This window comes from Manacus vitellinus, unplaced genomic scaffold, assembly GCF_001715985.3.
Source record: "Manacus vitellinus isolate BGI_N305 unplaced genomic scaffold, ASM171598v3 scaffold_5_pilon, whole genome shotgun sequence".
NCBI lineage: Eukaryota > Metazoa > Chordata > Aves > Passeriformes > Pipridae > Manacus > Manacus vitellinus.
In genome coordinates, this window is record NW_021940682.1 from 19,574,759 (window position 1) to 19,601,125 (window position 26,367).

The following is a 26,367-nucleotide window of genomic DNA, read 5'->3' on the forward strand; positions in this document are numbered from 1 at the left end:
CCCAATACAATTTTTAAAATATTACGTTTGCTCTTTCTCAACAGTTTTTCAAGTTGGTGCATTTCAAAAAAAGTTTACATGGGAAGTCTATGAACTGTTTGTATTTTTTGCTGAAATGTATCAGTCATAATTGATATTTTGTGAAATGGACTTAGCAGGAGCTAAAGTTTCAGGTCTGTGCCAAGGCACAGCCTCTTGTTAGACACTACTAGTAACAGGTGGCACTGCCAAGTGCACTCATTTCCAGTCCTTAGAAGGAAAATGCCAGGTTTTTAACATCACTAATAAAATCGCACCTTTTAACTCATGCTAGTGGTTTATTGTATATTTTGATGTGCCAGTTGGTATTTTAGAAAAGCATCTAAGAGAACACAGCACCCCAAGGCTAAGGATCTGCCTGCTGGAGAAGGGAGATGCTACACCAGACAACAGAGCTGCCTTGTATGCTGCTGCAGAGCCATCCCAAGATCTTATGGGTTAACTGTGAAAGGAAATAACCTTTCTAAATTTTGGTGCACCAATCCTTGAAGAGGTTCTATAAGCAATAAATGCAGTCTTCCATCCCTAAAACATAGGCAAAGGCCCAACATTTAATGCAGTTGAAGCTCCTCTGGTGACATTACTACAGACACAAAGAGCCAGAAAATTTGATATGAAATATCTCCCACCTGCTTGTTTCTCTCTGTTTCTGGGAAGAACTGCTAAAAAAGCTGTCAGGACTGATGCAAACTGGGTCAGCTACTCAGGCCACTTATTTCAGCCAACTCCGCATTTATTTCAAATCCAGTAGTGTTAATGAGATTAGTCATTCCTCTGATACATTGCAGTGAGAGGTTGGAGGATTTTTTTTCTCACTTTTTTCTTTTTGTTCACATTTTCTTCTTCCAAACTAAAATTACACATTTAAAAATCATCTCACTACTCATAAAAGCAGGATGCCTGTTTTTCACTGCCATGACTAATACTCTTGCAATCAAATATTTTAAAAAAATCTGTAAGAGCTTAAAACCAATCTCCAGAGATGAGGACACAGATATTTATGTATCAAGCCTTACTTGAAACAGTATCACCTATACAATCATAGGAAAAAATTTCCACAGGGTCTAGAAAACAGTTGCAGTATTAGCATTGAAAAGGCTTTGGAACAGAAGGGTGGGTGTGTGAGATGAGATTTGGGTACAGATGGAGGAGTAGCAGAACTTAAAGGACAGGTGCTGCAGATGAAGTTCTCATAGAGATCATGAGAAGATTACACTAAGGAAGCCAGGTCTTAGTAGCAAAAGTAGAAAGTGTATAGAAGTTAATGGACAAGACACCAGAGGTAAGAAAAGAAATATACATAGCAGATTTTAATCTTGACACTGATTTAGTATTTTGAAAATTCATCTGAAATCTCACTTCCATTTAATTTATTTCAAACCTAGCACCCCCACCATGGGTGTATAAAAAAAACCCACCAAACTTCTCCAAAGAAACAAATGAGCAAGCCAGAAGTTTATTTTCAAATTGAATTAGTTCCATATTGTGCCAAACACTCCCTCTTCACCAGTGAAACAGAAAATTAGTTATGATGGGAAATAAAAGGAGAATGAATTTCAGGGTGGAGATACACACAGACACAAAGTGTCTCCTAAAGAAGAAAGGTGGAGGTCTAAGAACCTCCACGGAAAATACAGGATGCAGTGAATATAAAGACAGATACGACAAACAAAATATTCAATGGCAAAGGCTGCACTAACAACAGTCATCTTTGTTGAAGAAAACAGGATACACAAGGATCAGTTAAAGCAATAATGGAAGCAGCTGAGGGTTGTTTACAAAAGGTACTTTTCATTTTACATTTTCAAAGAGGTTTCAAATGAGGAGTGACCCTGTTATCAAGGCAACATATCCACTTCTGAGGGGAGCGCTCCGCACTCTGGAAAAGATACAAGCCTTAGGAAGTCCCATGCATGGCACCTGCAACTATTGTATCAGCCAAGATTTTCACCAGGTTTCCTATTTTCAGTACTCCTACCTAATCAGAGAAAGACTTCAGCTATAGGCAGCCACAGAGCTAACCAGGGGGCACAGAAGACTACATTCAACTGCCGTGCTTTCTGCCCAGCTGCTGGCAGAAAGCCAAACACCAAGGAAAACCCCCAAGTGAGCAAGCAGTCTTCTTTAAAGGATTAGGACAGAAAATTAATGGACTAATGCATCTCTTACTGTTAAGAGTAAGGCAATCAATACTTAAAACAGGCATTATACCTTTCATATATTGTCAGGTCAAGGGGAAAAGTGTAGGAGAATGCTCTTTTGACCATGGCATCCAAATAAAGGGATGTGAGGCAGCAATGTTTAAGGCACATTGATTGTTGCTAGGGTGTGGGATTAGATGCATTTTGTACACAGCATTTGGAGAAATTTAATTTTTACAATATGCTAAATTCAACAGCCATACCACATGGACCAAACTCTCTTTTAAAAGGGCACAGTAGCAGAACATGCACAGAATCCCATATCATATCCTGAGACCACAGAAAAATGTCAGCTGCTATGCCACAAATTCCTTTTTTTTCCCCCAGTCTTGCACAAAACCAAGGCATGGGGTGGTTGGGGGATTTTTTTTGTGGTTTTTTGGGGTGGTTTTTTTTTTGGTTGGTTGGTTGGTTTTGGTTTTTTGGTGGGTTTTTTTTTTTTTTTTGTTCAGGAGATAGAATCAACCCAGAGAGAGAAGACAAAGTCAAAAAGACCAAACCAAATAAGAAACGTGTGCCTCAAATAGAAATGCAGTTACATTATGAGAAAATACAAAGTCAGACAATTACTCTTAGTATTATAGGGAAAGCATGTTAACACTAATTCTGCCATCTCATCCGTTTTTGTGCTCTAAATAAAGTCTTTAAATAATATGACCATAGCCAACATACAGGGATCTTCCCTTGTATTACTAAAATGTTGTCCAAAAGGTATCACTAGGCAAGAAAGGATTTGGTGTTTACATTCAATAGCTGGGGGCATAGAGGTCAGAAGATTTAAAGCAGAAGATGCAACACCATAGATTTTTTAGGAATGGAAGAGCTCAGGATGTAAAATAAGTGGGAAGAAGTTAGACTTGCTTAATAAAACCTTCATTGCTTTGTCCTCCCTGCTACCAGCCACTGCTTCACAAAAACCTAAATGCAGGCAGTGACTTGAAAACGTGCATGTTAATCAGTATCCTGATAAGGAATGCAACACCACTACCACAAACACTGCTAGGTGGCACCCAAAATTAATAGAGCTATCTAACTGTTTATCATCTCATCTTTAAATACATGTAATACCATCAATTAGGCTGTACATGTTCAACAGATACAAGCCACAACATCAAAACTAAAAGTTCTTGAAAGAATAAAATTTTGATTCATCATTATATTCTACTACATGGACTTATTATATTCAAGCCCCCTGTTTTGAAGTTTCAGGAACAGCTCACAGAAACCTGCTGTGATCTCCACATCAGTCAGCTTCATGGCTAAAATATCATGACAAATTTTACAGTGGTTATCTTCAAGGACAATGGGTAAAACTTTTTTCTTCCCCTATCCTAGACAGGGTTTAATTCTTTATGCTTCCTATCTGTCTCTGTGTACACTTGACTATTTCCTCTATTTAGATTTCTAATGTATGTATGATATATATAAATTGCCTTTGTTTAAAAAAGCATTTGGACAATGCTTCAAGATGTATGGTTTAATTTTTAGGCTGCCCTGTGCGGAGTCAGAAATTGGACTTGATGAACTTGTGGGTCTCTTCCAACTCAGTGGTTTCAATGATTTATTTGGGAAGAATAGATACACATTACTGCGTAACATTAGTCTTGGAAGAGTTCAAACCGTCTCAATTATTACTGAATATATAAGTGCCTACAGTTAAGTTTGAGCTCATTTGGAATTATGTTCAGGATAACTATGAAAGTAATAAATGAAATAATAGCCAGTGTTTCAAAATGTAAAGTACTTCATCCTGCATAGAACTTACAGGAAAGGTGGACAACTTTTTCCTAATACTTTTAACTCTGTGAATTTGGTCCTATGCATTTTCTATGTAACAAAATCAATGACTACCAACCACTCAGTAAACTCCAGAAATAAAACTATACATTTCTATTTTCACATTAATAGGCACACATCTCATTTTATAAAGCACCTGTCTCAAAACACACTGTTAATCTGAAACCAACTTTATGATCTCATACTATACCTATTATTTTTGAACACCCCACCAGGCAGTAGGGTAGCAAAGATGATAGTGTGTTAGTGATAGAATTACAAAGAGTTTCCTGTTATCCTACAGTAACATAAAAATAAAGGCACCCACCCACCCACGCTGCTGTCAGTGAATCAATCTTTCCTTTGGCATTATCTGTGGAACAAAGAATAGCGGCTGTCCATATTCTTAGGATAGCTTGCATACAATCTAGGGTAAGATTTCTTTCAGCAAGAAACACACTGCCCATGAAGAAGTCACTGAACTTTTCTCCTGAAGCACAGTTACACAGTTATAATTACACAGTAAATCATCTAATCAATCCCACATCACAGAGCAGCAATAAGCCTCAACTGTCCCTGAAAATGACAACATGTAACATCTGCTACAGTTTGCAAAATCATACTGTAGGGGGAGGAAAAAAAATGCTACTCTGGGAATCAATCAATCAATCAAAGAGTTCATTTAAATATAGGCTGGAAACAAATGTATGCCTGATGAATGTAACACATTTGAAGTATATGTATAATAAAACTATGAAGTCAATTGGGTCATTTCATTGGAAACCACAGAATTAGTTAATAAATACTACTTCTGAGAAATAGGCAACTAAACTCCACATGAAAATTATTTTTAAATTAGCTTAAAAAAATAAAAAGAATGTAGGTAGTGCCCGTGTCCCGCCATTTAAATTTGGTACACGTCACAAAACAGCCCTACCTGGAGCTGTGAGGTAATGAATACAGCACAGCTCTGATTCTCAAATAAACAAAAGGTAACTTCAGCAAATTACATTCAACATGTCATACACATGTATTTCTTGTTTTCTTTTGCTGTTACATCTGAAATGGCTGAATTGATGACACTTACTAAAACATGGACTAACAAAAGAGTCAAGAAAAAGGAGCTTCAGGTGTGCTACAACTAATTGCTCCATACTGCTAAATAGCTGTTATGATATGCACTGCCTTTCTAGCAGGTCAGTTAGAGTTAGTTATAAAGCACTGTAATAAAGTTTCATACTTCCAACCCCATCAGACACCTGTACTTGTAAATCAAATGAGGAAACCAGGAAAATTCTGTAATTATATACTTGATACTGATAAGATTAAAAACAAACAAAGAACAGGAATTATTTTTTCAAAAGGAATACAAAATCAATTCGTTGAGAGACCTGTACACTAGATACAGATTAGAAAAGACAGAATAATCAATAAATTGAAAACTAAGTCAGTACACAAAAAAAGAGGTATGAGGTCATCTCCTGACTTTTAAATTATTTGTACATCTCAAGCAGATAGGTCAGTAAAGAAAGCCCTAGGCACTAAATAATACAAATCCTTAACCCAGCAAACAAAACCAGAACTACGAGAGTTCAGCTGATTTTTGGCAGCAGGAAAAGAAAAAGGTGTAATCTAAGTTTGTACAAATGACTCTTTTTTTCAAGATATATCAAAGCTGACACGTAGATCACCTGAGAAGTGTTTGCACTGCAGCAACTGCTGCTATATAATTGTCAGCCAGGCAACTAACAATGTTTTCTATAGCAAGAGATGAAAACCAACTCAAAGGAACTTGCCATAGAAACTAAAGCAGATGTTTACTTTGCTTTTAGCACTGTATTTGCCAAAAATATTTTGAGATCAATTGGTTCTAGCAGTTGCATACAAAACTCAACATAATTAAAAATCTATTCTATTGCCTTAAAACATATGGGGGAAGTACACAGCCTGGGCTGTACATCAATCAACACCACAACTTGCTCTTCAGAAGTTGTACAAAAAGATCTGCAAGTCTTCTACAAATACAAAAAGGTCTACTTTCAAACTGTCAATTGCCATTAAAGTAATGCAATACTTTTGCAAACCTAGAATCAATCTGTACACTATGAACAGATTTTTTCAATGCTAAAGGATTTTTCTGGTCCCCTTAGTCCATAAGATAGTCTTGTTACTGGTCCATCAAACTGTAAGTGTTTAGAACAGAGTGGTAGAGCTGAAACAATGTCTTGCTGTGCTTCTGGAAGTTCTATGTAGTTTAGGGGAAAGTGAGTAACATTGCACATTGCAGCTATGGATGCTGCAGGTTTTACTCCATGCCAAGAATAACTGTTTTTTTAGTGCAACCAGTATCAGTCATTTTAGGCTTAAAAATTTGTCATTGCCAGTATAAAGAGTTTTGAACTACTTGCATTTGTAGTCCAGACCATGTTTATACTTTGAATCAGCCTGAAGACCCTACAGCAGTCATGTGGCTACAACAAGCCTTCAAAGAGGACAAAGTACAGGAAAGTAATAGTCAAAATTAGCCTTGTATTAGAGCATCAAAAACACACAATGACTTTTTCTAGGTCACTTTCTTATAGTATAGCTAGTACTCCTAAAACCCGGAAAAGAAAATAACGCTGGCAACATCTCAAGAAACAGTTTTCTCCATCTCAAGACTACAAAGAGCTAACAGAGACTTTCTACATGCAGTTCATTATACATTTAATACAATTTCTTCTCCTGTTACAAAAAGAGAATCTGTGTAGGCCAAGCTAAATCGGAAACATGGAAGGACTTCAAACTCCAGAAGTGAATTTTTAATCAAGACAATTATTGTTACAATTAGCTGCTTAGTTGTAACATTTGATGCAAGAGCCTATTAATCCATTCAGAGCAGCCTGAACTGGCCTGACTGCACATTTATTTTTCTCCAACATCACAACCCTCACAATTAGGATGAATCCTCTTACACACATTGCAAGCATCCATTCAGTGGAAGATTAGTGTAATATTAAGGCCATCTGAAGTACAGAAATGAGCAGCACTGAATGTTTTATTGTGCAGCCATTTGGTTATGCACAAGAGGGAACAACCCAGCCAAGACATCTGGCACAAATTACCATCATTGCAATTTTTTGCACGACTTTAAGAACTCTGGTCAGCACCTGCATGTCAACAAGAAAGTCACAATGCGATTCCAGGGCCTATTCTTAAGGAAAGCCAGTCTGGCAAGACTGAAGAACCAAAATACCAATCTGCTTTGGCACAAAATTAAGCGGGCACAGAATACTCCACCTTCCTTATAAAGCTCAATATTACAAGGCTAAATATCCAGTTACCTTTTTTTTTTTAATGGAAAGGGTCTATTTAAAACAATATTCCTCCCCCTGTTCATAAACCTAGTATGATAGTCAAGAGATACCACTCTACCGATTGTAGCTGGCTACACTCTTTTTCTGTCCTGGCTCAGAGAAGCTGAAGAGCGTGAATTAAGTCATATTTATGGCTGTCCCAAGTCACCTACCTGATATAGGGATCCCTCCCAGACCTGTGCTGTGTTGTGGTGGGAGATTCAAGTCCAAGAAATTACTATTTGAGGTGGGATTTGCTGTGTGGTTCAAGTGCATGATGCTATTGCGTGGGAAGGCCATCCAAGGATAGCGAGCTGCTTGGCCTGGAAAACTGAAGGAGTTGTAAACTGCTCGATGTTGCTGAAACTGTGGGAACCTCTGTGGCATGACTGGAAAGGTGCTACTGAGAGAGTTGGCATTTGTGGGTGCAGCAGGATGCAGGAATCCAGAGCCTGGCCCTTTGGCAGTTGTAGTGTGTGGGGTAGGGTTCTGAAGAGATGTGGGCGAAAGGGAAGGTTGGTCTTGGACTGACAGTTCCTTCTCAATCAGGTCTGCTAAGGCTTTGCGGGTGATGTCAAAGGGGTCAAACCCTAAGTCGTCCTCTTGCTGTTTGGAGGAACCAAACCCAAAAGCTGCTTGCCAGTCTGTGGAGGAGGATACTGGTATAGTTTCTGTCAGAGAGGAAAGGAACAGGATTTAGAACAAGAATTAGTAACTATTTATCCATATAAAAGTTTTAGTCTGTGTATCTGACTGTGGTCTGTTATCTTTCATATAATACTTCTTTATACATTCCCCAAAGACACCTTATTCATCAGCTTAGAATGCCATTTTCAGATCAAACAGCCATAGATTTCTACTAAAGGTGAAGTGTTAGAACTAGCAAATAGTATTTTTACTGCAGAAATGCTCTGTTCCTGAACTACAGAAAAACCTTATCAAATAGCTGTTTTCAGTAATAAAACCAAATAGAAAGTCACCAATATACACTCACTTAGAACCTTCTTTTCACCCATATTAATTCATGAAAGTGTGAACAAGCAGAGTTTAAATAAGGCTGTTATTCAGTTAAGTATTTTGCTTTCAGTATGAAAGCTGAGCAAGAAAGGTGGGCAGGAGATGTTCCTCCTCAAAAGAAGTGATCTCCGAACAGTGGTTTAGAAAAACCAAACCAAAACCAAACCAAAACAAATCCACAAAAAAATTCCCTACTCTCTATCATTATGAAGAAAACAAGCCAAATTCTTGAGCAGAGATATTGATAAAACAAAAAAAATAAGGAACTACATTACAAGATACCGTTAAATATTTTGAGAGTGTTGCAAAAAAAACAAAAAAAGGGTTATCAGAAATTGCCTGCATTTTCAACTAATACTTCATTTCCTGACACTCTTAATTTTCTTATTCAGGTTCAGTGAATGCTGGGTCTACTTTCACAGTATTTTTCCTCAAAACTGTGGTCATGCAAGCTAAGTACAAGGGTAGTATCACTCGCAACATTAACTCCCTCTGCTGGTAGGGACCTGGTCTACTGCTTTAAGTAGGTTTAGTATCCTCTCTTAGAAAAGAAATTTACACTTCTATTCTTACTCTAAAATCCATGACAATAAAGAGTTGCTTGATCGACAAAAACTTGTCCTCTGCATTCTTATTTAAATAGCAACCATCATTTTATATTAATTACGATCTCTACTACCTGCAAATTGTCTCTCATTGCTACTTAATCCTCACAAAATTGGTACATAAAGTACTTTAGCAGCAAGTAATTCCCTTGGTAATAATATTGTTTACAAACAGATAATAAAAAAAAAATAATATTGCTTACAAACAAATTATGACATCCAGAAGCAAGATAAACATCAAAAGATGACTAATCACTAAGTAAACCAACTCTGTCATAAGGTAACATTTACATTCTATTTTTTACTGATAATGTTTAATTATACTGGTAACCATTCCCAAGACTATATAAATACACCTAAACCCGTGTTTCATTCATATGATGTGGTATTTCATAGCAAAGTACCTGGAAAATACAGGTATTTTTCAGTTGATGCAATTAACCATATTTTTATCTTTTTTGAATTTATAGAATATCACTTCAGAAGGAGAAAGATTAGGCACCTTGAGGTAGCTATACAGGATACTAAAGAAAATACTGAATTCTACAGAACAGCTTCTGGTATCAGAATTACAGATTATCAGACCGATATATACTAAACCCTGTATTTTCTTAACTCTCAATAAAAACCTTTAACATTAAATACTAAAGCATACATGTCACATCCTATTATTTAGACAGGTATGTTGCTAAAATAAACTAAAATAAGCAGTCTAGTAATTTAGTCATACAGTTTGAAAGGTCTGTAAAGATTCTTTTAGAAGCAACCCTTAGGTCAGTGCAATTCATTTGTAGTTAAGTGGCAAATTTTAACCATTTGTGGAGGGTGAAAACACAGTATGGAGCAAGTCCCAGAGTTTTAGGTTCTGCACAGTTTTAAACCTCAGCTGCAAAAGCAAGCAATAGCCAGCCATATAACCTGTGTACATACCTGATGTGAAGAGGCTCTGTGGTTCTGGTGCTGTGGGCCAGTCACTTGAAGTCTGTGGAGAGCTGGGGAATGGAGGAAGCCCACTAGGGATGGGATTAGGGTGCCGGAAGTTGTCAGAGAAGAGTGACTGTGATTCTGTTACAGCCCCTTCAAAAGGAGACCGTGCACTGTGATTAGATGAACTGATGGGTATAACTGGATTGGGTTTTGTTAAACCAGGAGGTGGTGAAGGTGTGTCACTGTTTGTTATCTACAGGCAAGAGAGGAAGACAAGCAATTAGGATGAGTGTTATATATAAAATATTCTTCACTAATTCAGATGAAAAATTTCCTCAAAGTTTTTGGCCACAATTACCTTAGCTATATAGCTCAGCACAAGGTCAAACAAAAATCAATTTTGCAATTGCATTTTTAAATTTTGTTTAAAATTATGATATACTTCAGAAAGTACTTGGTTCTCCAACTACAAAGTGCACCAAGTCCTCAAACCCAATTGTTACTTTCACAGCATTTATCTTTATGTCTTACCTGCTGAGAGCTGTCACCATTTCCTATACTGAGAGAATCTGAAGGTTTATCGATAGGGCTGCAAAAGTGGGAGGGGAAAAAGACAATAAGACACTCAAGTATTTAACGTGAATATCAACATTTGCTTTCACAGTCGAAGACAAGCCTTAAAACAAAAACACAGCAAAATTAATAAGTAGGAATTAAGAAGGAAAAGAATACACTTATTTTTTATGAGACTGCTTTTTTAATCATAAGCATTCCAATCATTTGTCATATACTGTAATACTTCTTTCCACCACTCTCCACTCTGCTTGTTGACAGCTTAAAGGAACAAAAGAAAAAGTTCTGAACATGTTCACAGCAACTCTATGCCATACAAAAACCCAGGACTCTACTGCTATGGCAGTTATTTTGTAATAGTCCGTTCCATCTATGATACTATTGGAGAGAAACTTGGGAAGATTTATTTTCCAAATATGCAAGTTTTCAGTTCCCATGCAAGTCCTAAATAAATCTGGGGAAAGATTAAACATTAAATTAACTAGTCCTGGTGGCAACAGCCTTTATGCTTTTGACTAGCAGAAGTTAGTTCCAAGGTAAGAAAACTGAGTTTTGAGATGACAGAATGGAAAAAAGACATAGCATAAAGAACTGCCCAAAGTAAAGAGAATATAAGACACAGGAAAAAACAACCTCAGAAAGCTATTCACTGCAGATTACCATGACTTGGTTGATATGGCACATCTCAGGATTCAAGATACTGACAGGCATCTGTGAATTGCCTTATTTATGCTAAATAGCACACTAATGAAATGGCATTAGTTCAAGTTCACACTAAAATCTTAGCTTTACAACTTCAAGGTACTCTCATTTTTATCTACCCGTAAGAGATGATGCACAAGCATCAGGCTGTGCAGACCAATACGCAGATCCTATAAACAAGGACCAGAAGAACATTAATTTCAGTTCCATTAAGAGGTCACAATGGGATACAAGTCAAATTACAGCCATGATGTGTTAGTACAAGACAAATATATGTAACAATTTTTCTTAACTGGGTGCAAACTTCAGATTTTACATACATCTGGTTTTCCCCTTACTGCTGGAAAGTTCAGCTACTGCATACAGCCATATAGTGAGGCCAACAATTCGTAAGATTGCTTCCCCTCATATTTGTTCCCCTCATCCCAAAATGACTAGTCGAAACCCAGCAGAACTACCTCTTCATTCTAAACAAACTGTGTAAGAGTAATCTACCCACAATTTTTTTTGCGAAAAAGACTGAGTCTACCTCTAATAGACAAATGAAGCTGGAGTATTTATGACTATAAAAGAAAAATCCAAAGAATATCCTTGCAAACGAGCATTTCTCCAGTGAAGATTTACAAATACTTTCTATTCAGTGATCCAACAGCATGAATAAAGTTCTTCTATTTGAAACAAACTGCTGGTTGGTAATTTCTCAATAAAGCAAAAACATTTGCTGTAGACTCTTCATTACACAATAAATTCTGATTGTAGAGCTGATATTCCAGTCAAATTCTTTTCCTACACTTAGCAAAGTCACAATGCTGCAATTTCAAAACCTATGTGGTGAGACAACTTTTAATGACAATCTAAATGGTGGAAGTGTTTATTATGCTTGAACCTGCCTAAGGAGCCTTTAGTTGCAAGACAGGCTTCCAGCCCTCAGGAAACCTGCTACAATAATTTTACTTACAGTTAATACATTATTTTCAGGAAAAAAGGAAGCTGTACATCGCTGAGATGCAACCACAGGCTCTCTGATCACTCCTCAACAGGACTACCATTAAGCCTAACAAGAAGGTACCACTTTCAACAACACTCTCAATGTTAATTGATTGGTTCAACATTGATTTAAAATGAAGATCGGCTACCTAATCAGAAACACCATCCCTTGAAATATTAGGGTTTACCTTGTTGCTTTCCCATCCAACCTGTGAATGAGCCTAATCCGTATTACCTCAGGGGTCCATAAAAAACAAAGCAGCACGACTATAGACTAAGATTGGAACTGCAAGTGATGCTTAAGATGGAAGAGGACACTAGTTCTATTCAAGGAGGGCACCAAAGAAGAAAAAAAATGTTGGCTGGCAGTAAGAGCTTACTGAAAGCAGAAGAATTACTTCCTCTACACAAAGCAGCCTCAGTTGAATTTGTTGCCCTGTTGTTCTGTAACTGAGTGGTAATTGGGGAACCCTTACCTCTGTAGTTGTGTTTCTGGAACACATCACTGTAAGGATATGACAGATATTCAGCCCTAACATTTAACTCCCCTCAATTGAAGCTTTTCCAAGTGACAAGCCTCCTGATGTACAGCGAATAGTGTGTTACTTTTGTGGAAGCTTCTGCATAGAAAAAAATGAAGGGATCAGCTCTGACTGGGACCATGCAGTTGTACAAGCTGTTGAACCCCTGGTTATTCCATTCCACTCAGCCCTCACCTGCAACATCACTTACTAACTTCATTTTAGGGCTCTCCTGCACAATCTGCCAATCAGTCTTTTTGACATGGGCTATGCTAAGCACAGCTTTTTGTGACCTGATCAGGATTTGAATCCAGTCTCCAAGCAGAGAGAGACTGAAGAATCATTCCCTCCACACCAATCAGTGAGAGAGAAAGCAAGCTATCTGAAGTATAAAAGGCAGCACAATTACCCGAAATCTGAGTCTGCACCATCTGGAGTCATGTGTTCTGGGTCTGTGCCATTTTCTAATATGGGAGGCGTTTTCCTGTGTTCCATTGTTAAACCGTTGGCTGATTTACTTGAACTCTGTAATGATGGCCAGGCATCTTTGTTATTATTGTTGGGTCTGGAAAAAGGCAAGAGTAAAATAAAAAAATAAAAAAAAAAAAAAAAAAGAGTTCAAGTTATGAAGAAAGTGTTTTAAAAATTGTAAACACTGGGGAAATAAATCCTTGTGCCAGACAATCTATAAGAATAGATTTATCTGGATATTATTTCTCAGATTTTAAATTTAAAAAAAATAATTAGTGGGATAGGTAGGGTAGAGAGAAAACCAGAGGGAATTCTGCTTTCTTTGCTGAATAGACAGCTGCTCTGCCAATGCTGAAGTCCAAACTTGTCCATTTGGAGGAGAGAAAAAATATTAAAATAAAAATTAAAAAAAAGCCATCAACAGTTCAAGTGTCCAGACCTCTGCATACTTCATTTGGAATTACTTGCTTTGCCCTGAAGTATTTTTAAGTTCTGTAAGTCACAAGCTAAATCTTTCTTTTCGGATACATTTTATATTCCAGGCCCTATCAAGCCTGGCCCCAACAGACGAAGTTTATGTTTTACATCTACACAAGACTCCACAGCTTTGCTAACAGACCATGAGACCAGTCAGACCACCACACTGTTCATTCATGTTACTGTTCCCTTCATTTCCAGCTTAAAGCCATAATTACTTTCTTTTTATAAAGTAAAAATAAAGTTCATTTCAGAGTGCACAACAGAACTGAAAGAAGTTCAAGAGAGGACTCCAAGTCCAAGTCTTGCTGAAAATTGTTATATTCCATACAAATTGAAGCAAGATGGAATATAATCCATAACTGAATGCATTCAAATACAGTGTTATCTGCTAACCCTGCAATTTTATTATAAGAGATCTGCTTTTGTGTTCTTAAGTTTTTATATTAACTTTAGCTTTTCATTTGTTTAATTAGGAGCTGGTTTTAGTGTCCAAGTGCTGCCTAAGGATGAAGCTTTCACAAAAAAATTTTTATAACATATATGCCCCTCCTAATGCTGCCCTTTATTAGTATGTTCTTACTACATGGTCTAATATTGACTCCACATCTTTGGGTCAACTTTGTAATTTCAATATCAGAATCTGGAAATTCCTGTAGCTGCTTATAGCAACATAAGTGTTTCCTACTCCTATTCAGATAAAATTAGTAGTAGTAGCGACCCTCAAATCTCAGTTAGTATGTAAGATTTGCTCTTCTGAGTCCATCTTTTCTTATGTACCTATAAAATATGTACACAGATAAGAGCCTTGACCTGAGGTACAGATCTCATCTTGGCTTTGTACACATTTGGACTAAGAGATATCAAGCTGATCAGATATAGAACATCAAGGAATGAAGACATCAGAAGCGCAATGTCAATAATTTAGTATTCTCACCCATACAAAGGTGAGCTGTAATCTAGATATATCAGGAGTTTCAATCCATTAACAGATTTATTTTAAATATGCAAATTTAGGTCCAGTGCAGTGCATAAATGCATATAGCCATCTCTATACTAAAACTAACTTTAAAATGTCAGTTAGAAGTCAGTTTTGCATCCAAGGAGAAAGGTAAAGAAATCGGTTTATGTTTTGGTATGGGGTTTTGTGCATGTGGGTTTTTTTGTTTTGGTTAAGTTCAAAGTTACATGCCTCTCAAGGGCTGCTCTCTAAAAGACCAGCAGGTGCTTAACAAGTGCTTTGACTTGCGGCATAAGAAAGCTTTAATTTCAGTTCTTTAGGAAAATGTCATCAGGAAAACAAAAAAAGCTTGATCTGTTTTAAACGTAGAATATATCTCCAATTGAAAGAGAACACAATCACTATGATTATCACATGACATACCAAGAGAAGCGTAGACAAAGTGGTACTGGGTGATTTCAACAGTTGCCTTTAGCAGAAAGAAAAGGTCTGCAAACAGGACTTTTCAAAATAGAAGACGACTGCAGAAAAACTTATCAGTGTTTAAGAAGCTGTTTTCCACTACTGGATATTTATAATTAAACATCTGCTACTTAGAACTCAATTTCTGTTCAATTCCAGAATGAATCAAATCCTGTACCCCAGAAACATAAGAACAACCACAGATTTGTCAGAGACTCTGACAAACTGCCAGAAATATTAATATCATATCAACGAATCAAACAAAAACAAGAACCCAGTAGGGTAGAAAGCTGTGAAAGAGAACAACCAGTTCAAAAGCTACATTTTGTACTGACAGGATGGGACTTGAAGAAACATGTCAAAATCCCAGCTGCAAGAAATTCACTTTGCAACCCTAAACGTGGTGTCTAGCCATTATCAAAGAACAGAGTCCATGTTGTGATGCTGCTGCTCAGTGACAAGAGAAATTAACTCCAGACCACTTGATGCCTTTAGAGTAACATGCCATTTTTTCCCCGTAAGTGCTAAATGTTAGCACCACAGACTGGCCAAGTTCCAACTCCTAATTGCTCCCCAAAGGTTTAAAAGTTTGCTTCAGCTCCACATAGAGCATTCTTCCCTAGATGGTATAATTTGTTTTGCTGGGATCTAATGAGGTTTCATATTAAAATTATTTCAGACTTTGAGCATAAAATAATCAATACCCAAATGCAAGAACTGGTGTATTTGCTTTATTTGCTGCACTTCACCTTCCAAGTCAAAACTGAACCAGTGTCCAAGAAATATGAAGTGGCACTGTCCTTAAGAAAAAAGATCCAACTGGAAGTCCTGACCACTTGCAGTCAAAGAGTATATGACACTTCCTTCAGAAGTTAAAGATGATAATCCCAGTACACCATCTAGGATGTACACCAGTTCTCAGAATTTATTCAAGCTCCACTGGTAACATTTTAGATCCAGTACCCATTTTCTTGCTTAGGCTGCTATGCATTGGCAAACTACTGTCTGAAAAAATCAGCAGTGGATAAACTGCTACACAGCATAAACTCTGATTACAAGGCCAAGGTGCATATCAGGTGCAATCACATTCCACTCTGCCCATCTCCTTTGATTTTCATCTCCATAAAAACAGTACAAGAAGGAGTGGAGGAAATTGTCAACAGTTTTTATTTCTTTGTCTTAAATATGACATTTGAAGGAATAATTAAGGTCTAGTGACCTTAGACTTCCATTTATCTTTGTGTGACTATATCCTCATATGGACAGAAATCTTTTCATAACTTACTGAACAAACTACTTCAATGGAACATTATATTACCAAGCCATAATAAGTGATATGTGCAATTAAAACATAGTGAAAAAATATATGGACTGCACTACAAATCATGATGTATAAAACACAAATCAAGACTACAAGGTGTCCCAGTTATGAGAGTACAGACTGCGTTCATAACGACACCATACCAAGAAAGAAGACATCTGGTCTTTCGCAAATATTATGCACTTTTGCAAATAGAAAACACGAGATCTTTTTTCAGAATAAGATTATCTTTTTCTGAACTACTGATCCAAATGTACACAGCAGAAACACATCTTCCCTAAGGAAGCCTCACACTCACTTTATATTAGAAGAAAGTGGTGCATGTGTTCTGGTTCCAGCCAGGACAGAGTTAATGTTTGCAGTAGCCAGGAGGGGGCATGGTCAGGACCTGGAGATTATTTTATACCACCTCATTTTCCAGAGATAGGGATGGAGTCCCTTCTGGGTCACATTGCATGGTGGGAGTGGTCAAGTACTCTTGGGGTTTTCTGCAGGGTGAGCAATCACTTGTGAATTGTTTGCCTCTTTCTTAAGACAAGATGGTCTTACGCTCTGCCAGGGGAGGTTTAAGTTGGATATTAGGAAGACATTTTTTACAGAGAGCAATCGGACATTGGAATGGGCTGCCCAGGGAAGTGGTGGACTCACAGTCCCTGGAGATTTTTAAGATGAGACTGGATGTGGCACTTAGTGCCATGGTCTAGTAACCACGGCGGTGTTGGATCAAGGGTTGGACTTGATGATCTCGAAGGTCTCTTCCAACCCGGTTGATTCTATGATTGTACCCTCTCATCAGTATTGTTGCTGTTACTGTTGGTTGTCTTATTTCATTGTTGTTTCCAGTAAATTGTTCTTATCTCAACCTGTGATCATCACCTTTTGTGCCTCCAATTCTCCTCTCCAGCCTGCCAAAGGGGAGGGGGCAGGAGGACAGGGGGAAGTGACAGTGGTGCATGGGTTTGGAGTAGTTTCAGTGGGAACACTGAACTGGAGAATACCATTCCTAAACCACAATATGTCCCTCCACAAAGAAAATCTGTATCAGAGTTTATCACATAATAAGTACCAAAAAGAGCAGGCAACTTAGGGAATGCAATAGGAATAAGAAAGTTTTCTTTCAAATAACCAGAAAGCAAGCATGGCCAGTTAGTCCATCATCAGTACTTACGCATCATACCTCTGCAGTGCTGTCACTTTGTTCTTGTTCTTGTCAACTGTACCCGTAGATAACTGGAGAAAGTTGGGGTTTAGTTTGTATAATTCTTGCAGTAGTTTCTGTTCATATTCCTGGTGCTTACCCGCCTAGGAAAATAGAAAAACTCACAATGAATAAATACTGGTTTAATATATATTTTTATAGTTATAATATTTTTATATACAATATACATATATACATCCCAAAGCTTAATAATCTAGCTTTCACAACTCAACAGGTCACTCCTGTCAAACTCAAAACAGTGCTTCTCATTCTCAGCACAGATGTGATCTCAACAAATCTAAAGCTTGTCTAGAAATCATTTGGATGCACCTACCAATTTATGATTTCTGAGACTTCTAAAGAAGAAAAATAGCTACAACCTTATTAGAACTTGATACTCAGTTCTAATTAAGAGCTTCACAATATACCTTAAAATTCACAAACAGCTATATCTCCAAGGCAGTCTGCATTTGATATATCAACCCTACCAAGCTTTTCAGAGGATGGGAAGGAATGAAGAGTTCCTCTTAAGCCAAAATTTCTTCCGAAACAGAATTTTTTTTATCAGCTTAATAAAACAGCTGAGGTGGTCTGAGTGTTAACTGTGATGTGACAAACAGTATATTCTAAGCAATAACTAATAAATCATTCTTTTTAATAACTGAAAAATTGAAATATTCTTTGAATCGATTGAGAACAATTTCTTGCTTTCAGAAATTGAGGAGGACCAATCCAACTCTAGAATATTAGAATTAGGCAAGGAAGAGAGTATTTTTCAGTCTAGTTTGCAGATTATATTCTGGGGCTAAATATATAAAACAAAACTAGGAAGATCTATGCCCACATTTAAAGTGACATCTGAAACAAATTCAAGATGAGCATTCATGTTTTTTGTAGGTTGTTATGACACTCAAACCTAGGAATTATTACTTGCAAGTTAAGTATTGTTATGAGTTCAATCAATGCAAAATAGAACAGTGAAAGTGAAGTTGTCAACAGCTTTTATCTACAGTTTCCAGATACTACAAGATGTCCTTTAGCAAAGGAAACAAGTGCCAAGATTTATGGTCAGGTCTTCTGAATCTTAAGTCTGACACATGCAAGTTATTATCTATCATTTCTTCAGTATTGATTTCAAAGTTCTCACACTACTGGTACACCTAATATTTCACATTTTTTGCATTACTTAATTGCCTTTATAAATGTGTCAGGTAACACATGAAGGGAGAGGCAGTCTAAACCATACTAGCCCTCTACTGATCTGTGAACTGGCTGTTACAGCTCAGAAAAGAGATATTGAGGTTACTGCGTTAATATTAAGGGAAACTTGACAAAACTAACTGGATAGCAGTTTAACACAGGCAAAAGAAGGCACTTTACAAAACAGCTGGTGAACTGGGGCTTGCTGCCATAAAAGTCTATAGGGTTGACAGTATCAGGTTCAAAATGGATTAAACAAATTCATGTCTGACAGCTCTATAAAAAACTAAAAAGCCTAGACAGGAAAACACCCTCAAACATGTATAACATAACAGATCTAGGTGGTGGGAGAAATACAGGGAAACAAACAGGGAAGGTGGCCTAATTTGCAACTTGTCCTTGAATTTTACCTTCTATTGCAATTGTCTGCAACAAAATATATACCATAGGGACTATTAATCTGAACTGGCAAGGTAGTTTTTTTAATTTATGAAAATGTAGCTGAAGTCCTCATAAATAACTGCTAAGTGTTTAACAGATATGAACATTCTTCCTTATTCTCTGGCTTACATCAGCCTAACACATCAAATAAATTCTACTAGAACAACATTTAGGCTGGCACTAGGGGTGGGAACTCCTTGCTTCATGGACAGACTATGTGCAAAAATTACAGCACAAATGCAAGGCTGGCATGCTTGAGATTGAGTTTAAAAGCTCAAAGATGGAGACACCCAAAAGGCCTCAGAATGCACTGCTTTTGAGACAGTAAATCTATCCATGTACTGGGGTTCCCTACCCCAGACAATAAGCATTTTGATGTTGCGATAATAAAAAGAATCCCAGTATCATTATTTAGATGTTATTACAGTTACCCTCAATGTTTCATTTGCAAATGGTTTCTATACACTTCACAGAGTAAAAAGGATACCCAAATTCAGAGAGCGTGGTCCATCACAGTACAAGAGTCAATCCATTGTAACTGTTCACACACACAAATGCTACAGCAAAACCCAGATCTGCACTAACTTCTTTCACAAAGATCTGAAATAACATATTACCTTGTACTGGTGTGAAAAAAGGGCAAGTAGCTAACGCAAGGTTACTCGAATTCTTGGCTAAGATTTTTATCTCCACCTTTTTGCCTCATGAATACTCATCGTACTTTTCAGACTTTAAAAGCAACATGCAACCAAAAAATTGAACTAACTGCTCTCTTCCAATATGCAACTGGATAATCACCTTTTGGATTTCAAAATTAATTTCTGCCATAACATTCAGCAAATGGCTACACTACACAGATTAAACCACTGACAGTAAGACATACATGCCATGTTTCATGTGTTTCCCATTCATTAGACTTACCTGCATTTCTTCTTTTGTGAAACTGGCTGCTTCATCACCTAGTTCATGTAGATACATGCAGTCTGGTTTTGGACACTGCATATTTTTTAGAAAATAACTGCAATATTTTGTTGTACCTAATGATGCCTAAAGGAAAAAAAATCATTACTTAAACACTGGAGGTTAAGAATGCCTTTTACCATGTAAGTTAAAAAAAGCTGTATTCCAAAAAAAAAAAAAATTGTCACCCCAAGATCTGGAATTCCATCTTAATGTACTTCTGACAGAGATGGAATAAGAAGTCCATTTGTAAGAAATCTATATACTTGAGGATTAGATAACTAGTATGCATTTTTATTTTCATCCAATCTAAATAAATGCCAAAATAAGAGCTCAGTAAGTATTTCCATTCCTAATCATAAGGAGATAAATAAGTAGCAGGGTCAGGAAATGAATGTTAACTGGATTTTCTATAGCCACCAATTTCGCCAAGTCAGCCTGAATACCTGTTTACATGGACACCAACAGGACAAAACTTCGATTTTTCAGGGAGCTTTTGAAGGTGTGATATATGGACTACAGAAACGCTTGGTAAAAGCAGTCTATACAACAAAAAAGCCACTGTGAGAATGCAGAGGTGGTGCATCTCTGTCTCATCTGCATCTCTGTTTTAAAAAGTTATCTGCTAACGCACCAAAACATTGCCTGCTGGAACCTCACTGAACTTCCACGTTGGGATTGGTGTTAGGAAAAGAGGTCAAAATTCAATACACTTATTCAGCAACACAGGCATATCTCTGCAAATAAAATTTTATACTGTGCACTGATATTAGTGTCCTAGAACACACACGAAAGAATGTAAAAACATTTCCACCTTAAGTGTTCTGCCGTCTACCACCACATTATTGACGCACTGTATGGCTCTGAGGGCATCTTCTGACCGGATGTAGGTTACATATGCACTGGCACTTGGACCCTAGGAAGAAAACATACACTATTTATTATTTTTCTTTCCCCAGACAGATCTGATCATTAAGTTGCCTTTTCAGCTGCTCATTTCATAAACTGGTATATCCAAGGTTCAATGTTTTTAACAGGAAACTGGCAAAAAAGGTAGAATTCATAAAAACTCATATGTGAGGCATAAAGAACGGAGAAAAGAAGAAATGCATTGAAATACTGCTTGAAAGTTCTAAAAATACTTAAAGGCATTTTATCCCCAAAATGCAGATTAGTGAATAAATGCCATACTGCTGCTTCTTCAAAAGGTTCTCACCATCTCCCAATTTTCCATCTTTCTACATGGCATCTTGCATCCAACTTTGAGAGTCTTGTTGGACAATGCCTCAGTAACTTAAAATAATTTGATTCTTGCAATGTTGTTTGGTTTTGGGCTTTTTTAACAGTCTTTAACCTACTGCTTAATCAGAAATAGGGGGTCCTGGATTCACTTTCCACACCATGTTATTCCCTAAAGGAATTAAAAAAATAAAAAAAAAATCACAAGGGTCTCTGACTTACCTGTGAGCCTGCATATGACGTGCTGTTATTAATGACAACTTTGTGTATTTTACCAAACTTCCCAAAATATTCTGGTCGTTTCAACACCTACAAGAAAAGAAATTTAAAGTGGTATACTTAAAATTCATACAGAGTACCCGTCTTCTGTGAAACTGCAAAAAACCAGATCTCTCCTACAAAGAGGAGGAGAGCATGTAGATTTAAATTTATTTTTTTTCCCCACATAAAACATGATTACTTGCAATACAGAGTATGGTAATACTGCAGAACTTTAATGATGGATATTCCACATTTTATACTGTATTTTAAAAAACTCTTCGGTAGTACTCCAATCACCCTAACCCTACCCTGGCAAGATACGTCCCATACTGCATGAAACATTTCTGTATTTATCTATTTTATAATTTGGGGGGGGGAGGGGAAAGAAAAATCACATTTATTCCAGTTTCAAAATAATTAATCACGTTAAACTTTCATTCAGCTATATTAATTACTAGGTACAAAATGCTGAATCCTGACTTACTTGCCCCACTCCAAAAAGAAAAAGAGTAAACCAACTAGCTCAAGATAGTCTCAAATTGTCTAAAGACCTGACTAAGTGCAGGAAGACAATACAGGAAAATTCCCGGGGCAAGAAAAAACATTTCAGAATCAACATCATGCCAAAACAAATGAGTGAATATCACAGCCCTAAAGGAACTAAAAATACTCCTGTCTTGCCCTTCCCTGAATCGGTTAGTAATAACACACCATTTAAGGATCCTGTGCAAAGCAGGAATATCATCATCATATTAAACAACTCTGCTGAATAACGGTCACCTGGTGTGCCAATGAAACAAACTGGCAATATATCAGACACATTTATACAAAAAGTCTTTCTTTTTCCATTCCTGTGACGGAAGAAGGTACCAAAGTACTGACTACTCAGACTGAAGCTAGATAAGCTAAGGGTATTTCCAGCTCTACACAATAACCTGAGAGGTTATAACTTAAGATTTGTTTCCTCAGCTCCATCTTCATATTAACACTGGATAGTGCGGTTAAACTGTCCTGATCCAAGAACATCCTAACTACCTAACTACCTCCTCTCCCTTCTAAAGGGAGCATCAACATCTTCAAGAACTAACAGCATCACAGTTGGAACATCCTGTAGAACAACAGGACATGTTGTATAGACAATCATTCATTCCCTGGTCTCTTCTGACTGCTCTTCACTTGGCCTACACCCTCTTGAAACATCCCACATCCATCCTCCAGGTATCATTCCAGAAAAGACTGACAATCCCAAAGAAAATTCTGCTTTACTCAAGCATATTGCAGATTATACTCCTGATAACAACATATGACAGCATAGCCTTTGCAATTTTTCTAAGACCCAGTTAACAGAAGAGGATCCACAGATTCCTTTCTAGAAACGACAAATAGTAGTCAACTTCCCCTTCCAAACAATCTTTACTTACAAAGGAGTTTTTTGCCTGCTTAAATAGAAAAATTGAATATACTGAATATTTTTTTAGCTCATCTCTCTCAGGCTAGGTTTCTTGAAAATCAAGTTATCTTGGTGCTATATGCAACATTCAGTAAGTACACATTATCTTCTGGTATGTTGTTGAGAATACTGCTACCAACACACCTAGTACAGCACATCACCACCACCCCAATAAATCCACTTCGAGTTATTTCAAGTATTCAGTATGGAATTATCTGAGGTTTAAAAAAAATTAACTGCATTTACTACTATTTCTCTTACAAATCCTCTATCTGGTCAAAGAAATCAAATGCATTTTTCAATAATAAATAGTGCCAAGCCACTGCTGACAGTTGCTTGCAAATATATTTTAGTATATACTATATACTATCTATATTTTTGTATATGCTATATTTTAGTATATACTGAAGTGGTATACATCAGATCATTTTTAACTTTGATTTTTCTCTTCCCTTTTTATCCTTTCCCCCCCTCTTCACTAAAAGCAGTTTTTTACTTTTGTTCTTTATCCGTCTACCAAACTACAGACCATTCTCTGAGTACTCAAACAGCCACTTCTGTCTGAGTTTTCCCTAGACAATTTAGTTCAATAATGTGACTTTAACTTGGCACAGTAATTTTGAAGATATCTATCTTATCCTGTATTACACTTCCTCCATATTCTAATTCAAGATACTTTTACTCATTAGCACTTATTCCACTGGCCACCTGCAGCTGACTGATGATGGAAGTAAATAAACATTTTAAACGCAACCAGTTTTCTGAAATTTCTGATGATGCAGAGTAGCAAGCCAATTCTTTCCTGGGTCTTCCTCTTATTCATTTTTCCCCCTCAGCTTCTTAAGGACATCACTCTTATGTTCCTTCCATATTATACTTCAAGTATTAGCTTTTCTCTTATCTCCCTACAGGTTTGTGCTATATTTTATATCAGTTCTTTGGAACACAACCAAGCTCCTGCTTTAGAAATTGTGATGCATGATACAGTTGTATAGTGTCAGCAGATCCAACCTAGGAAAATGATTACCTAAAACATCCTTAAGCACATTTTTAGCCTAAAACCAAGCTCTCATTATTACCCAAAGAACAACTTCCTTAAAAAAAAAAAATTAAAAAAAAAATTGCAGAGCATCTGTACTCCCTAAAACATAGACAAATACTTGAAGTTATTTTGGAGGAGAGAGCAGAGTAAGCTTCCTTAAGAAGAGGGGGCCTCATAAGCAGTGAACCTTTTCAGTGCTGCTTCATTTTATACCCTGCAGGGAGACAGAACAAGGGTATTCTAATGTTTCATGGCAGTATGTTAAGAGCAAGATTTGCAAGTGTGAACCATTTACCTCTGGATCTGCTAGGCGCTGAGATAGCCCTACCACAAAGACAAGGTTCTTCTGTACAACCCGTACGCTGGCCAAATGTTTGCGATTCTCTGATATCTTCTGTTTCCTCTCATTTTGTTTCTGTTTCTTTTCATTTTTTATCCTCTGCAGCTCTTCCTGGGAGAGTGGTTTGTACACTGCTGGGTCTTCTGGGTAAGGCTAAACATAACAAATAGCATTAAACTCAACCCATATAAGAAACAATACATTTGAAAATCATTAACCCCGATGTTTGAATGCAAAAATTTCTTTATTGTGTTATACTGATCTGATTTTTTACAGCCTCTCACATTATAGAGGCATATTCGGTCCTTTGGGAAAGGTGAACATCTTGCATCTTTCATGCAATTCTCCTATTTATAGACATAATATTGATTTGGGCAATAGCCACATTCTAACCCAGCTGCCTAGTCAATTTGGTAACGTTACAAGCAGCTGCAACATGACATCAACACATCCTGTTAAAATTTCAGTAACAGCACATACTAAGTTGGGTGAAAGCATGCACTGCATATTCACTTTATATTTAGTTGTCTGATACAGATTTGGATGCTTAAGTGTATTAAATCTGCCAGATAAGAAAATAAAATACAAATGTAGTTTCAGCGGCCCACAAATTCAAGACAGTAACACCATTACACTGCTCAATCTTTACATGGTTAACTTCTGTTGAAGAGACAGATGTCAATACAGTTACTGCACACTGACTTAACGATAATCTTGCCATGCCTGTGTACCAGTTTGAAATTTGGTCTCTCTCCTCTGGACAAAGGTGCATTTTTAACCTCAAGATTATCATCTACAGATAACTCCTCGAACACAAACATAACTGTAGATTTTAATCTCAAAAGTATCTAGCAGAAGTACAAGAGTCCTAAGAGTTACCTACAAAGACTGCTCTACTCACACAGAGCACTACTATAAAGGCACTGTTTTAGACTGGCCTTGCAGACTACAGTGCACCATCTTCTGCTCCGATTAGTCCTCGAAGCAGTCCCATATTCCTTACCTGTCCCAGTTTTTTCAGACTAAAAAGTTACATTTCACACTGTATATAAAAAGCAATGCTAAGCACAAAAGCAAGTACATAAAAATGTATCTCAAAAAAAAAGTGTTTCTAAACATTGAGATGAAGTAAAAAATGAGAAGAGTACATGAGATGTGCATTAAGATGAAGACTTAAGATAAAGAAGTTAAGCTCAAGCTCATCAGTATATTGAACTAAGGTCTTTGCTTGCACTACCATAACCAAAGGTTTCAGTGTGCAAGTCCAACAAAAATGAATTTAACTTTTTCCTGACTGCCCTCTGTCAATGACAGAGTATAAAACTAGTTGTCATACTAAATAACCTAAGAAAAATCTACAACAGCAGATGAAAATAAGGTTTAGGTTAAAAGCATATATTCCTCATAGTTGCATGATGTTACTCAAAGAGTCACCAAGTGCTCAGCCCTGATAGTCTTCTGAGTACATCCTCAAATAAACTGATGTTCATTTTTCAGCTTAAAGTCCAGCATCATTATGCCATATTTGTGACATCTACCGAAAATATGCTGCAGTTGACTTCAGCAGATGGCATCTCACAGCTGAACATCAAGTTCTCTGGAACGTGTTTTTAGCATCACAAAGGAATTTAAACTTTTAAGATACTTTAGCTGTAGCTAAAGGTGTCCTTAACATGAAAACACAATAAGCAGTCAAGTTATCCTTGAAGAACAGTCAAAGCCATACCATTTCTCAAAAAGATATGCTATTTCGAAGTAACACTGAATACCTTACAGAGATTTCAGAATGTACTTGATGAACACCAATGACCAATTTGACACCAAGAAAACTATAGCAAACAGTGCCAAAGTTCATCAGCTT

General features: G+C 37.0%; 1 protein-coding gene across 3 annotated transcripts in view; it reads right to left on the reverse strand.

The window, feature by feature from the left end:
- CNOT4 (CCR4-NOT transcription complex subunit 4) overlaps positions 1–26,367 on the reverse strand; it is a 42,481-nt gene that overhangs the window by 10,911 nt on the left and 5,203 nt on the right. For 2 of the 3 annotated variants that reach the window (XM_008920231.3, XM_008920229.4), the window contains exons 2-9: positions 24,462–24,659; positions 21,636–21,722; positions 20,989–21,090; positions 20,136–20,261; positions 17,553–17,677; positions 10,432–10,489; positions 9,904–10,153; positions 7,525–8,022 (exon numbers count right to left, since the gene is read on the reverse strand). In XM_008920231.3, coding sequence (XP_008918479.1) covers positions 7,525–8,022; positions 9,904–10,153; positions 10,432–10,489; positions 17,553–17,677; positions 20,136–20,261; positions 20,989–21,090; positions 21,636–21,722; positions 24,462–24,659 — 1,444 coding nt within the window. Of the gene's footprint in view, positions 1–7,524; positions 8,023–9,903; positions 10,154–10,431; positions 10,490–13,092; positions 13,249–17,543; positions 17,678–20,135; positions 20,262–20,988; positions 21,091–21,635; positions 21,723–24,461; positions 24,660–26,367 lie in introns of all 3 variants that reach the window. The other variant, XM_018080689.2, reaches the window with a different exon arrangement.